The following is a 12,234-nucleotide window of genomic DNA, read 5'->3' as shown; positions in this document are numbered from 1 at the left end:
TCTAAACTTTACTAACCAAGAGAAATTTCTCTTTGATAGGAAAATTCAAAGTTCATCCAGATTCCTTTCCTTCTTCTTTCTGGACCTAGATAAGGCTATGGTGATTTTTATCAAACCTCTTTAATCCTCCCAGCTTCTTTATACACAGGTCCCTGACAGCAACTAGTTCTGTCATTCACCAATCTATTTATATACTCTGTAGTTAGGATAGAGTATTGTCCATTTCTTTCTTCAAAAGTTCTTTTCTTTCAAAATCCCCATGTTTCCCTTGGATCCTTCCTTTAACCTATGACTTTCACCATATGAACTCTGAGCATTACTTCCTTTTCTTTAAAATTTCCATTCCCCATCAACAAATTTAATGCTTTAACAGCCTCTTGGCTTGTATATTAACGTTTATCAAAATGTTCTCCCATATTTTTGAGACCTTCTGATCATTCTTTTCAGCACTGATGTTTCAGAAGAGTTAAGCTAAAGTTTCAGGTACATCAGTGGTGGCTATAAGTTATGGTCAAGTCAATTATATTCCTATTTTGGGAACCACAGTTAAGGCATGTCATGAAATAAATACTTAGTTAACTTGTCATTAAGAGGTATGAGATTATGAACTAAGAGGTAAAAACTAGAAAATAAAACTCTCAAATACCAACCGCTTGGTATATGTTTTAGAAGACATATTGGGAAGGGACCGAGATGATTGCATTTAGGTTCATTTTTTTTTAATATTCAAAAAAATTTTTTTAATTTTTTTAAGAAAAAGATGAAGAAACTAAAGCTTTTGAAGCACTTCTTTCCAACATTGTCAAACCAGTGGTAAGTATCTTATATATTTTCTTGACGTTTATATTTAGTATATTCATATAGGATTTTGGTATATTCAGGCCTTGTTTAAAACTTAACTATATGTAAGGAATGTGAGGTCAGTAGTGGATCAGTACAGATCTGACATAAGTTGAGATAGTTTAGTTTAATCAGTAAAGTAGAATACTCAACCAAGAATTTTTAAACAAGGTTTTAATATATGCTCAGTGACATTGGAAATGACTGGACCAAGCAAAGGTCTAATAAGGAGTGTAGGTACAACTGATTATCATTTTTTTAAAAACCCATTTATATTATTTCCAAATTAAATATATCCAATTAACTCCATATACAAAGAGAGTTAAAATCAAACCATAGAAGAAAGTTAATATTCCCCAGTCCTTTTTTTGTGTAGCTGTAATAGAAGAAGTCAGAAAATCAGAAAAAGGTATGACAGCAAAACTGGCTACATAAAATTTTCTGCATATTTTTAGAATAGCCCAAATAAAGGCTATCATTCTAATAGAAAAAATATTTCCATCAGAGAAGAAAAAAAATTAAATTGCTTGTACAAACTGAATTTTTTTTTTAATAAATTTATTTTATTTATTTATTTTTGGCAGCGTTGGGTCTTCGTTGCTGCTCACAGGCTTTCTCTAGGTGCAGTGAGTGGGGGCTACTCTTCGTTGTGGTGCACGGGCTTCTCTTTGCAGTGGCTTCTCTTGTTGCAGAGCACGGGCTCTAGGTGCGCGGGCTTCAGTAGTTGTGGCACGTGGGCTCAGTAGTCATGGCTCACGAGCTCTAGAGTGCAGGCTCAGTAGTTGTGGCACACGGGCTTAGTTGCTCAGCGGCATGTGGGATCTCCCCAGACCAGGGCTCAAACCCGTGTCCCTTGCGTTGGCAGGTGGATTCTTAACCACTGTGCCACCAGGAAAGTCCCAAACAATTTTTTTAAACCTATTAAGACCCCAAAGGGTTCTTTACTAGTAATTAAAAGAAATACAAAGTAAACTTTTCTGAAACTGTGAGGTCTCATTTCTCAATAAGAAGCTACACAAATGAAAATGTTTGTTGCAGCATTAATCAACAAAAATAAAATAAAGGAATGCATAGATAAGTTGGGATATTTTCACAGGACAGAATGATAATAGGCATTTTAAAATATGCTTTTGAAGAGTGCAAAAACATGCAAAGAAACTTTAGTAAGGAAAAATGCTGGAGATCAAGCTGTTTGGACACCATGATTACAGCCTTATGAAGAAAAAAACGTTAAAGTTAGGGACTTCCCTGGTGGCACAGTGGTTAAGAATCTGCCTGCCAATGCAGGGGACACAGGTTCGAGCCCTGGTTCGGGAAGATCCCACATGCCACGGAGCAACTAAGCCCGTGCGCCACAACTACTGAGCCTGCACTCTAGAGCCCGTGAGCCACAACTACTGAGCCTGCGTGCCACAACTACTGAAGCCTGTGCGCCTAGAGCCCGTGCTCTGCAACAAGAGAAGCCACTGCAATGAGGAGCCCACCCACCACAATGAAGAGTAGCCCCCGCTCGCCGTAACTAGCAAAAGCCCACACACAGCAACGAAGACCCAACGCACCCAAAAATAAATAAAATAAATAAATTAGTTTAAAAAATAAATAAAATACTGTTTTAAAAAAATCTACTGACATCTTTAATAATGCTTAAAATTAGACATATCATTACCTTTTTACTCTCAGAATTATTACCCCTTTCTGTGTGGTTACTAGAACCAGTATCTTACTACAAGGTTCCTTAGGCTCAACCTTTGAGTTATCTTCAGAATATTTCTCTCACTTCCTAAGCCTCACATGCAGACAAGAATCAGGTATTACCATTTCAGTAGCTTCCTAGCTAGACGTTGTTTAACCCAACAGACAGCTTTTCTTCAAGAATGGTTTTGATCACTACCCAACAAAGACCACAGGTTTCCTCAAAAATTAAAATATACTGTACATAATTCAACCACTTCTATTTTCATGTTTGCCTACTACCATTTAGTCTTTGTCAGTACTCACTTTTACACGGTCATGTCTATTTTCAGCTACTGTCTAGAAGTGGATTCAGAATGGAAGGATTGTGGGGACTTCCCTGGCAGTCCAGTGGTTAAGACTCCACACTTGCACTGCAGGGAGTGTGGGTTCGATCCCTGGTCGGGGAACTAAAATCCTGCATGCCGTGTGGCACGGCCAAAAGATAAAACAAATTTTTTTAATTTTTTTAAATAAAAAATGGAAGCATTTTGTAGCAAAAAAAGAACTGAATTATTCAGGCCCTAGTCACTAGTTGAGTGACCTCAGACAAGTCACTTAACCTTTCTGAATGTGTTTCATCTATGAAATGAAGATAGTTATGTCTGTTTTGCCTGCTTTAGAGCATAATTATAAGGATCAAGTGAGGTGAATATAAAAGGAAATTTTACTTCTAAAGTAGCATACAAATAGAAGACATATTTCAGATGATTTCTGTATCTGTATTTTTAACCCTCATTATTCACCTCTTCCTCTAGAACCACATTTCCTGAAGCATCCTAAAGAATACCCAAGTTTGTATATTTTGCCAACAACTAGAACTTCATTTAGAAAACCAAATTCTTCATCATTTTTCCTATTAGAAAATAGTTTCCTAAGAGAAACTATTTTCTCTTCTCCATTGTTCCTCTAAAATAAAGAAGGAATTGGATTAGATCCCTTTAGTTTTCTAATTCCTTTCAGTATTTCCGTCAATGAACACTTACTCATCCAGATTTCTCTGGCTCACAGTATCAGTATTACCTTAGATTTCTTCTTTACCTTTAATTCTCCCCATGCCAAACTGAATTCCAAGCTTTATCCATTTTTTCACTATAAATTTCTAGGATCTACGTTTTCCTGGACACACACACACACACACATAACCTCATCTTTACACAGGAATTTCACAGTACCTAATGGCAGTCCACTTCTCTTTCTTCTTTACAACTGGTTACATCCTTCTGAAACCAGCACCAGAAAACAGCATTTTTAGGCATTTTTCAGACTACATTCATTCTCCTTGATCTCCCTCCAGTGTTTGACATTGTTGATCATTTCCTCTTTCTCCTATCATCCTTTTAATGGTCCACTATCTATCTCTCTCTCTTTCTCCCTTCATCTGTGGCTCTCATATGAGCATGAAATTACTAGGTAACTTTTAAAAATACACACTCACACATGTTCCAGCAGCCTACCCATTTCTTTTCTACCAAAATTATATCCCATCCCAAATCCTTTAAAATTCTATTCAAAATTCACTTCTCATGAAGTTTTCCATAGCAACCCTAGTATAATCACATCTTTTGTGCCTTAACATTTATATGCAAGTAATAAAATATCTTTTTTAAAGAATGAGTTGGGACCAAGAGTTTTTCTGTAAAAATGGATTGTCTAGAAAAGTTGAAATCAGTAGTGTGTCTAATTTTTTTTTTTTTAATCTATACTTGGTAAATTCAACATAGTATCCTGGAAAAGTCTATTTAGTTTAGGTAAAATTTTAATTGATAGTACTCTACCAATGTTAATTTCTTAGTTTTGACAGAAATACATCATTATATAAAATGTTAACATTAGAGGAAGCTGGGTAGAAAGTATACAGAACTCTGTATGTGTACTATCTTCCCAACTTTTCTGTAAATCTAGATTTATTCCCCCAAAAAGCTGTCTTAAATATACTGTATTTGATTAATTAAGGTAAACAGATCATTTCACTCATTTTTATAGATGACACCTGGAACCTAAAAGGTTGAGAGCTTAGTATCACCAAGCAAATTAGTGACAAGTCTTCTGTCTCCCTGCTTAGTCTTTTCTCTACTGCCTATGCTTTTGATGATGTAATCAGTACCCACAAAGCCTAATAAGCTTTATAATGTAGATGCCAGTTAATGCTATTAACTGACCTACCTTCAGAATACTGTTCACTTCCCTATTCTCACAGTTTAACACAGTTATGATCATCCCATAAAATCAAGAAACTCTAAAGGGTGTAGATACATGTATGTTAACAGTATGTTTGTTTAAAAAAAGAAAGAAAACCTTACACAGTTACAGATTAATAGCGAGATGGACACTGGTTAAAACAAGGAATCACTTTTAAGTCCACTGTAAATGAAACACAGTACTGTACTAAGACTTTTTAAAGACAGCATGACAGTAAATATTACATTTCCTGTGACTCAACAGAAGCAAAATAAATACAGTAACAGTCTTCTAAACTTATTCAAGCTTTGAGAGCTTTGAAAAGGAGAGAAAGTTATGCGTGTGTATAGATTGTTTATTCTGCCTAATTCAAGATAGGGGCTTCATCCTAGTGGTTAGTGGTTTTGTTTTGTTTCTGTTTGTTTTATTGTCTTTGATTAAGATAGTCATTAAATGTAGATAATTTTAAAGCAAGCTTTTACATTAATGTCTGGGTATTGATATAATCTGATACCTTTCTTACTAATCTTTAGTTTAAATCGAATCCCTAGACTTTTTTTTCCTCTTTATTAGACTTTTTTTTGTAAAAGTAATCCAAAATGTAAAAATGCTATTAAGACCTCCTGTTTTTCTCTCATATCTCTCCATCCCACCACACGTACTCACAAAATCCCCAAAGGTAAGGATTAGTACATTTTTATAGTACATTTTCAGATATTTGTATGCGTTTTTTAATTTCTTTAACACAGCTGAAATCATGGCATATATATTGCTTTGCAGCTTCCGTTTTTCCTCTATTACATAGCGCCAGTATATTGAGGATCTCTTTAAATGTCAGCACGTACATGTCTACCTCATTTTTTGAACACCTGCATAGTAATATGTTAAGAAGCTATACCAATATTTCCAGTTTCTTGCCATTATTAAGAGTGCTGTGACGAGTATTCTTAAGGGTGTATATTTATGTACTTATGTAAGTTTACGGAATATTATCATGAAAATAATTCCTGGAAGTAGAATTCCTGAATCAAAAAGTAAACACATTTAAAATTTTTATAACGGTTCCCAAGTAGCTCTTCATAGGGATTGTACCAATCTATATTCCTATCCTCATCTAAGAGACCACCCATTTCTCCAGACCCTCACCACACTAGATATTAATCCAGTATTTCATCCATTAATTAATTTTAATCTTCCCTAATCCAGTGGATGAAAGTAGTATCTTGTTTTAATTTACATTTATTTACTTATGAATGTAGTTAGAAATATTTTACATATTTTTTTATTTTAAATATTATTCAGTTATATTTCTTTGGACAGTCCACGTCCTTTGCTCATTTTTCTCTTGAGTTTTTGGTCTTTTTCTTATTGTTAGACACTTTCTAAAGTGAGGAAATGAACCCTTTCAAGCATGTTAAAAGTGGGTTTTTTTCTGCCCTTCTTTCGACTGTGTATGATGTTTACACTAATAGTTTTAGACGGCCCCAAACGGTCTTTAAACCTTTGTTGAACCTCTCCACCCTTGCACAGCAAATTGTATCTCATCTACAAATTGTATCTCATCCACAAAAATGTGAGCCATTTTATGTAAGTAGTTAGATATATTTTATTTAATCTTGAAACCCCATTAGATTTTTTTACTGTTTGTTGTACACATTACAGTTGTTTCAAAGAGCTTTCAAATATTATGTTTTTGCAGGCCTCAGACATCCAGGCAAGGACAGTAGTACTTACCTGGTCACCTCCTTCCAGCCTCATTAATGGCGAAACAGATGAGACTACTGTACCAGAGCTCTATGGTTATGAAATTCTGGTCTCAAGTACTGGAAAAGATGGGAAATATAAAAGTGTATATGCGTAGGTATTTGTTATGTTTTACTCCCTCCCATTATATAGGTTAATGGTTTATCAAAAACAGCTTAAAACTAATTCTGTGCTATTTTCCCTCTTCATGCTTTTATTTTGAATCTATAAGTTGACCAGTGATAGTAATTTCAATGTAAATAGTCCAAATGCCGGCTGGTTCACATTTCTGTCTACACTCCCTTGGAATAATCACTTTCATTGCCCACATTCAGCTTTTTTATTTTTCAGTAGGCTCCCTAATAGATATTTCACTATTCATGTATTCCTGAGACATAAATTGTAGTATATAGAAGCCAGGACCAGAAATGGGAACTATTATATTGTGAACTCATGCAATGTGATATTGCTCCTCTAGGGAGTTGGATTTAATTCTTATATGTACAAGCTCATATCCCATTGTAAAATGAATTTAGTACCATTGTTACTCATTTGTGTATTGGTATGTTAATAATCATACTTTGAAAAATCATAGTTCTCTTTTCTTGGTTCAAAAGCATATTATATACCAAGAAGCCTTAGAAAGTATCAGTGGCTAAAATTGTGACGTTTATGATTGATGGTTGTAAAATAAATTATTTTTCTCTTCTTACTCATATAGAAATTGCTTATTCTGATGAAAAAGAGTAAAGTCGATTACTAGTTATAATTTCACCACCAGGAAGATTGTAAAGGAGGTGGTTAGCCATTTGATTGATCATTATTAACACACAACACTGGATACATCAGCCTTCTTGGTATCTTTTTTCAAAAAAATAGCTAGTATGGGGAAGAAAGGAAAGAGAAACTGCTCGAGTGACTGTCATCTAGCAACATAAGGTTATAAAAATGTCCTGTCTCCTTCTCTCTATTGAGACTTCCTTGTGTTTATTCTATTTCCTTTTCTTAAAAGACCCAAAACCTACCTAAGAGGTAAACAGAGGGTAAAGGACCATCAACGTAAAGGTTTCTTTTTGTGTTAATGGCTGTTCTAGTTTGATATGGCTGCTTTCTAAGAGGAAGGATTTATCTCCATTTGCAGCCTGACCAGAGAGCACAAGAGGGACATTAGTCAACCTTAGTCACCTTGTTTACCCTGCACCAATTAAGGTCTCTTTCTGAGGCTGCTACTACAGCTGCCTGATTCATTAAGGTGTACTTCTATCAGTGAGACATGTTTCCTTTCTCATACGATTCACTGGCTTTGATTTGAGAAACAGGATAGCTGTGGAAGGAAAGTGGGAGGGAGGTGGGAGGTTGGAGGAAGAAGTCCATAAAGTGGAAAGGAGAGAAACTTAACTGAAGGAAATGAAACAGAGAACAGTGATTTAAAAGAAAAGGAAGAGAAAACAGGCTAGTTTGTTGGCTACATACCCAAATAATAGTTGTATCAAATGATTATTTAAGAAAATATGTGCTATTATATTTGAAAATTTAATAGTGGCCATAAAAAATGCTTTACCTTAAATTATGATTCAGTTTTTTTTTAATCTACTCATTAAACTATAACATTTTAATAAAGTTCCGTGTTATATTTTAAATAAAATCCAATAATGGCAGACTCCTTGCAGAAATTTGGTAGGTTTGATTTTGATTTCAGTAGTACATGTGTTATTTAGCATTTTAATTATATACCAGTGGATTTTCAAATAATTGAAAATGGTTCTGTTTCTTCAGTAAGCTAAATATCTTCCCTAACTCCACAGGAAAGAAAAAAAAAAAAAAGTCTGGCTTACACAGTTGATTTGCTTAGCATACCTTTTTGTTTTAAAGTGGTATTCAGGTACATGCTTAAGTTCGGCATATATCTTAATTACACAAATTGCATATTAGTGCAGTCTGAATGTGGTTACAGTTGGAAAAGTAAGAAGCAGTATAATTTCATAAAGTACCACAAACTGTAGTGTACATAATACACATCCTCTGGAATGCTTTATTTATCAGACAACGAAATGTTGCCTTTTGTTTCCCCAGAGGAGAAGAAACCAGTGTCACTTTAAATGATCTCAAACCAGCTACAGATTACCATGCAAAGTAAGGAATTCCTGTATGTTGCTTTTATATGATATAGCATAGGGTTTGTTTGTTTTTAATGATTTCCTTAAAAGTCTAGAATATAATTTAAATATTAATTTTGGATTAAAAACATGGGTTTTGTGGACTTTGATTTTTCTTGTGGTATAATTATCAACACTTTCCAAAAAAAAACAAAAACATTTAACTCAAATGTTATATTGAAGGGTAAATCACCCTGTTTGTAGGACCTAGAGATTAGAATGAATATACAGATAATATGTATAATATAGCTGTAATATCTAATTCAGCACTGGAAAATTGTCCCAGCTTTTGAAACTTTTACGAAACAGAATCATAAATAATATTTGTACTTACATATTTTTACTTCATCATATTTTGTACAAGTTTGGGATATTAAAACTCTGAGAGGGCTTCCCTGGTGGCGCAGTGGTTGAGAGTCTGCCTGCCAATGCAGGGGACACGGGTTCGAGCCCTGGTCTGGGAAGATCCCACATGCCGCGGAGCAACTAGGCCCGTGAGCCATAATTACTGAGCCTGCGCGTCTGGAGCCTGTGCTCCACAACAAGAGAGGCCGCGATAGTGAGAGGCCCGCGCACCGCAATGAAGAGTGGCCCCTGCTTGCCACAACTAGAGAAAGCCCTTGCACAGAAATGAAGACCCAACACAGCCATAAATAAATAAATTTTAAAAAAAAAAAAACCTCTGAGAATTTCATAACATTTAATTAGGATAACTTAGATACTACTGTTTTGTTCTGCACAGTTCTTCTTTTATAATTTACCGAAATTATTTTACAGACTCTAGGGTCTCCCCAGCTGGGACTCAGGATAACGATTTAGTCAGTCACCTCTGTTTTTAAAAAGAACACTTGTAATTGGGATTATTCCTATTAAACTATTAAATTAAGTCTTCAATTACACATCCTATGGATAAACCCAAAGTATCATCCAACCTAATATTTTTCAAACTGTGGATTGCAACCATTATTGAATCATGAAATTAATTTTGTGGGTTATATTCAGAATTTTTTAAAGTTAAATATAATCAAATGGAATAGAAAGTATCAGTATATTACCCTAGTTAAGGATATTGTTTCAGGGTACTTGTACGTGCATGCGTGCATGCATGTGTGTGTGTAAATGCATATCTGAGAGACACAGTCACAGTTTAAAATGTATTCTTACTTTCGGCAGTCAGAAAAATATGAAAGCCCCTGGCCTATTCTATTTTTCTTTTTTTTAAGGGTCACCCTTTATTTCTGATATGCGTATTTTCTCAATAGAACATTCAGAGGGCATCTTACTGACTTGCCTGTACTTAAAGGTGATGCTATAGAATGGTAGGATACAGTGATTCTACCTGCAGGTTAAAACAATTTATTTTATCACCTTAGAGTCCAGGCAGAATACAATTCTATAAAGGGAACTCCTTCCGAAGCTGAAACCTTTACCACCTTGAGCTGTGAACCTGACATACCTAATCCACCAAGGATAGCCAATCGGACCAAAAATTCACTCACTTTGCAATGGAAGGTAAGAATATTCTCTAGGGTATTTCCAACTGGACATTTGTTTTCCTTTTTTTTCTTCTGTAGTATTAAACTTCATTTTTTTTTGGAGACAAAAAGAGGTTTAAGCTAACTTGCTCTTGCTCTTCAGGTATATTAAATAGGCATTTGTTCCTTATATCCTAAAATAACACTCTTATCAGTTTTTCTTACTATAATGTAAGTATAGCAGAAAAGATTGATTTATAATTAGCAGCCCTTGTACTGAATTTGTAATGACACTGCAGTGTGTAATTCTCAGGCTCATTACTACTTTCTATAATACTCTGTAATGACACCTTTATATCCTGAATTTTATCCTAAAATGAGATTCATAATAACTTAACTAGACTCATAGTTTTTAAAATATTAATATGCCTTAAAGGAGGAATAAAATTATTTTTAATAGAATAATGTATTTTTTAATATATAAATATTTGTGCCCAGCTACACAAGAAGATGCAATGAAATGGAAAGACACTAGATAGAATTGGTAATTCACACACCACAGACATCACTGTCATTGGTGACATGATTTTCTGAAATGATACCTAGGTCTTGGTAAATTTCTGAATAAAATTAAGTACAATCTTTCTCAAGTTGCACAGTAGTTGCATTTGGGGGAATACAGTAACTGTTAAAACAATACCACAAATACCTTGTAAAATGGAATTAGGTTCTAGGCAGTGATAATTATAAACAGATACTTCATGGATGTATGGATGTCCAGGAGCACATTCAAAAGTCCTAGAGGAAAAGAACAATTCTTCATTGTACTGAAATGAAGGTGAAATTCTTTAGTTTTAGAGTGATTAAATACTGGGGGAAAAATGACCAAAAAAGCTGAAATTTTCACCACTGAAAATTAACAGATTGGTGAATTAGCAGTCTTAGGCAGTTGACACGTGGAGTCTAGAAGCAGAGATCCAGCTTTCACTTTTTAGTGTATTACACAATATCACTTTCAGATTGTAAGTTGAGTTTTAATGAAAATGACAGGATCTATCCCAGGAGCTTAAAGCTGATAAAACCTTCTGATAAAAGGCAAAGTTTTTTTTTTTTTTTTTAAAGGATTATAGGGCTTCCCTGGTGGCTCAGTGGTTAAGAATCCGCCTGCCAATGCAGGGGACACGGGTTCGAGCCCTGGTCTGGGAAGATCCCACATGCCGCGGAGCAACTAAGCCCATGCACCACAACTACTGAGCCTGTGCTCTAGAGCTCGCAAGCCGCAGCTACTGAAGCCTGCACGCCTAGAGCCTGTGCTCTGCAACAAGAGAAGCCACCGCAATTAGAAGCCCGTGCACCGCAACAAATAGTAGCCCCCGCTCGCCGCAACTAGAGAAAGCCCACACACAGCAACAAAGACCCAACGCAGCCAAAAATAATAAATTTTTTTAAAAACAGGATTATAAAAGTTAAGAGATCTTGATAAAAGAGATTGTTCAGTGTTCATAAAAATTTGAGTAGCCTCTTGATTTGTTTTCTTGAAGTTAAAAGGATTATAGGATATGCATGCATTTCTGTATTCTCTGTGCGAATTTTTCCAGGGCTAAATCCCAGAGAACATCTGTAACACACAATAGATGCCTTAGATTGGATCATCACAATATCTTTTATAAAAGTACTAATTTGTACTCATTTTGTTTGTTTTTTGGTGTTTGTTTTAGGCACCTAGTGACAATGGTTCTAAAATCCAAAGTTTTATTTTAGAATGGGATGAGGTAAGTACATTTAAACTTTTTAAATTAGGCTAAAATGTATGCATATCCTCAGGCAGAAATACCTTTTTGTTTATGGTGGATGAGTCAGTTGATGGTGTTCTTAGAAACCTTTACTGACCAGACTTCCCAGTGTTCTAGTTGTTTTCAACTAAACCACCATCAAAGCTATCACTTGGTTAATTAACTTGATGGAATATTTTCTTTCACATCAGCCTTAAAGGCAAGCATGTTCATTTACTGTGACTGCTTTAACAAATTACCACAAACTAGGTGGCTTAAAACAAAACTTTTATTCTCTCATAATTCTCGAAACCAGAAATCCAAAATGGCTTTCAC

At 35.0% G+C, this 12,234-nt stretch overlaps 1 protein-coding gene across 8 annotated transcripts in view; it reads left to right on the top strand.

Annotated features, from left to right (window-relative positions):
- The window catches only part of FNDC3A (fibronectin type III domain containing 3A), a 182,814-nt gene that overhangs the window by 134,614 nt on the left and 35,966 nt on the right, over positions 1-12,234 (top strand). For 7 of the 8 annotated variants that reach the window (XM_059902752.1, XM_059902750.1, XM_059902749.1 and 4 more), the window contains 5 exons: positions 755-813; positions 6,452-6,609; positions 8,569-8,628; positions 10,025-10,163; positions 11,845-11,898. In XM_059902752.1, coding sequence (XP_059758735.1) covers positions 755-813; positions 6,452-6,609; positions 8,569-8,628; positions 10,025-10,163; positions 11,845-11,898 — 470 coding nt within the window. The remainder of the gene's footprint in view (positions 1-754; positions 814-6,451; positions 6,610-8,568; positions 8,629-10,024; positions 10,164-11,844; positions 11,899-12,234) is intronic. The other variant, XM_059902748.1, reaches the window with a different exon arrangement.

Source organism: Balaenoptera ricei, chromosome 18 (genome assembly GCF_028023285.1).
Source record: "Balaenoptera ricei isolate mBalRic1 chromosome 18, mBalRic1.hap2, whole genome shotgun sequence".
Lineage (NCBI taxonomy): Eukaryota > Metazoa > Chordata > Mammalia > Artiodactyla > Balaenopteridae > Balaenoptera > Balaenoptera ricei.
Note: the sequence above shows the minus strand (reverse complement) of the source record. Positions and strands in the feature narration are given on the sequence as shown.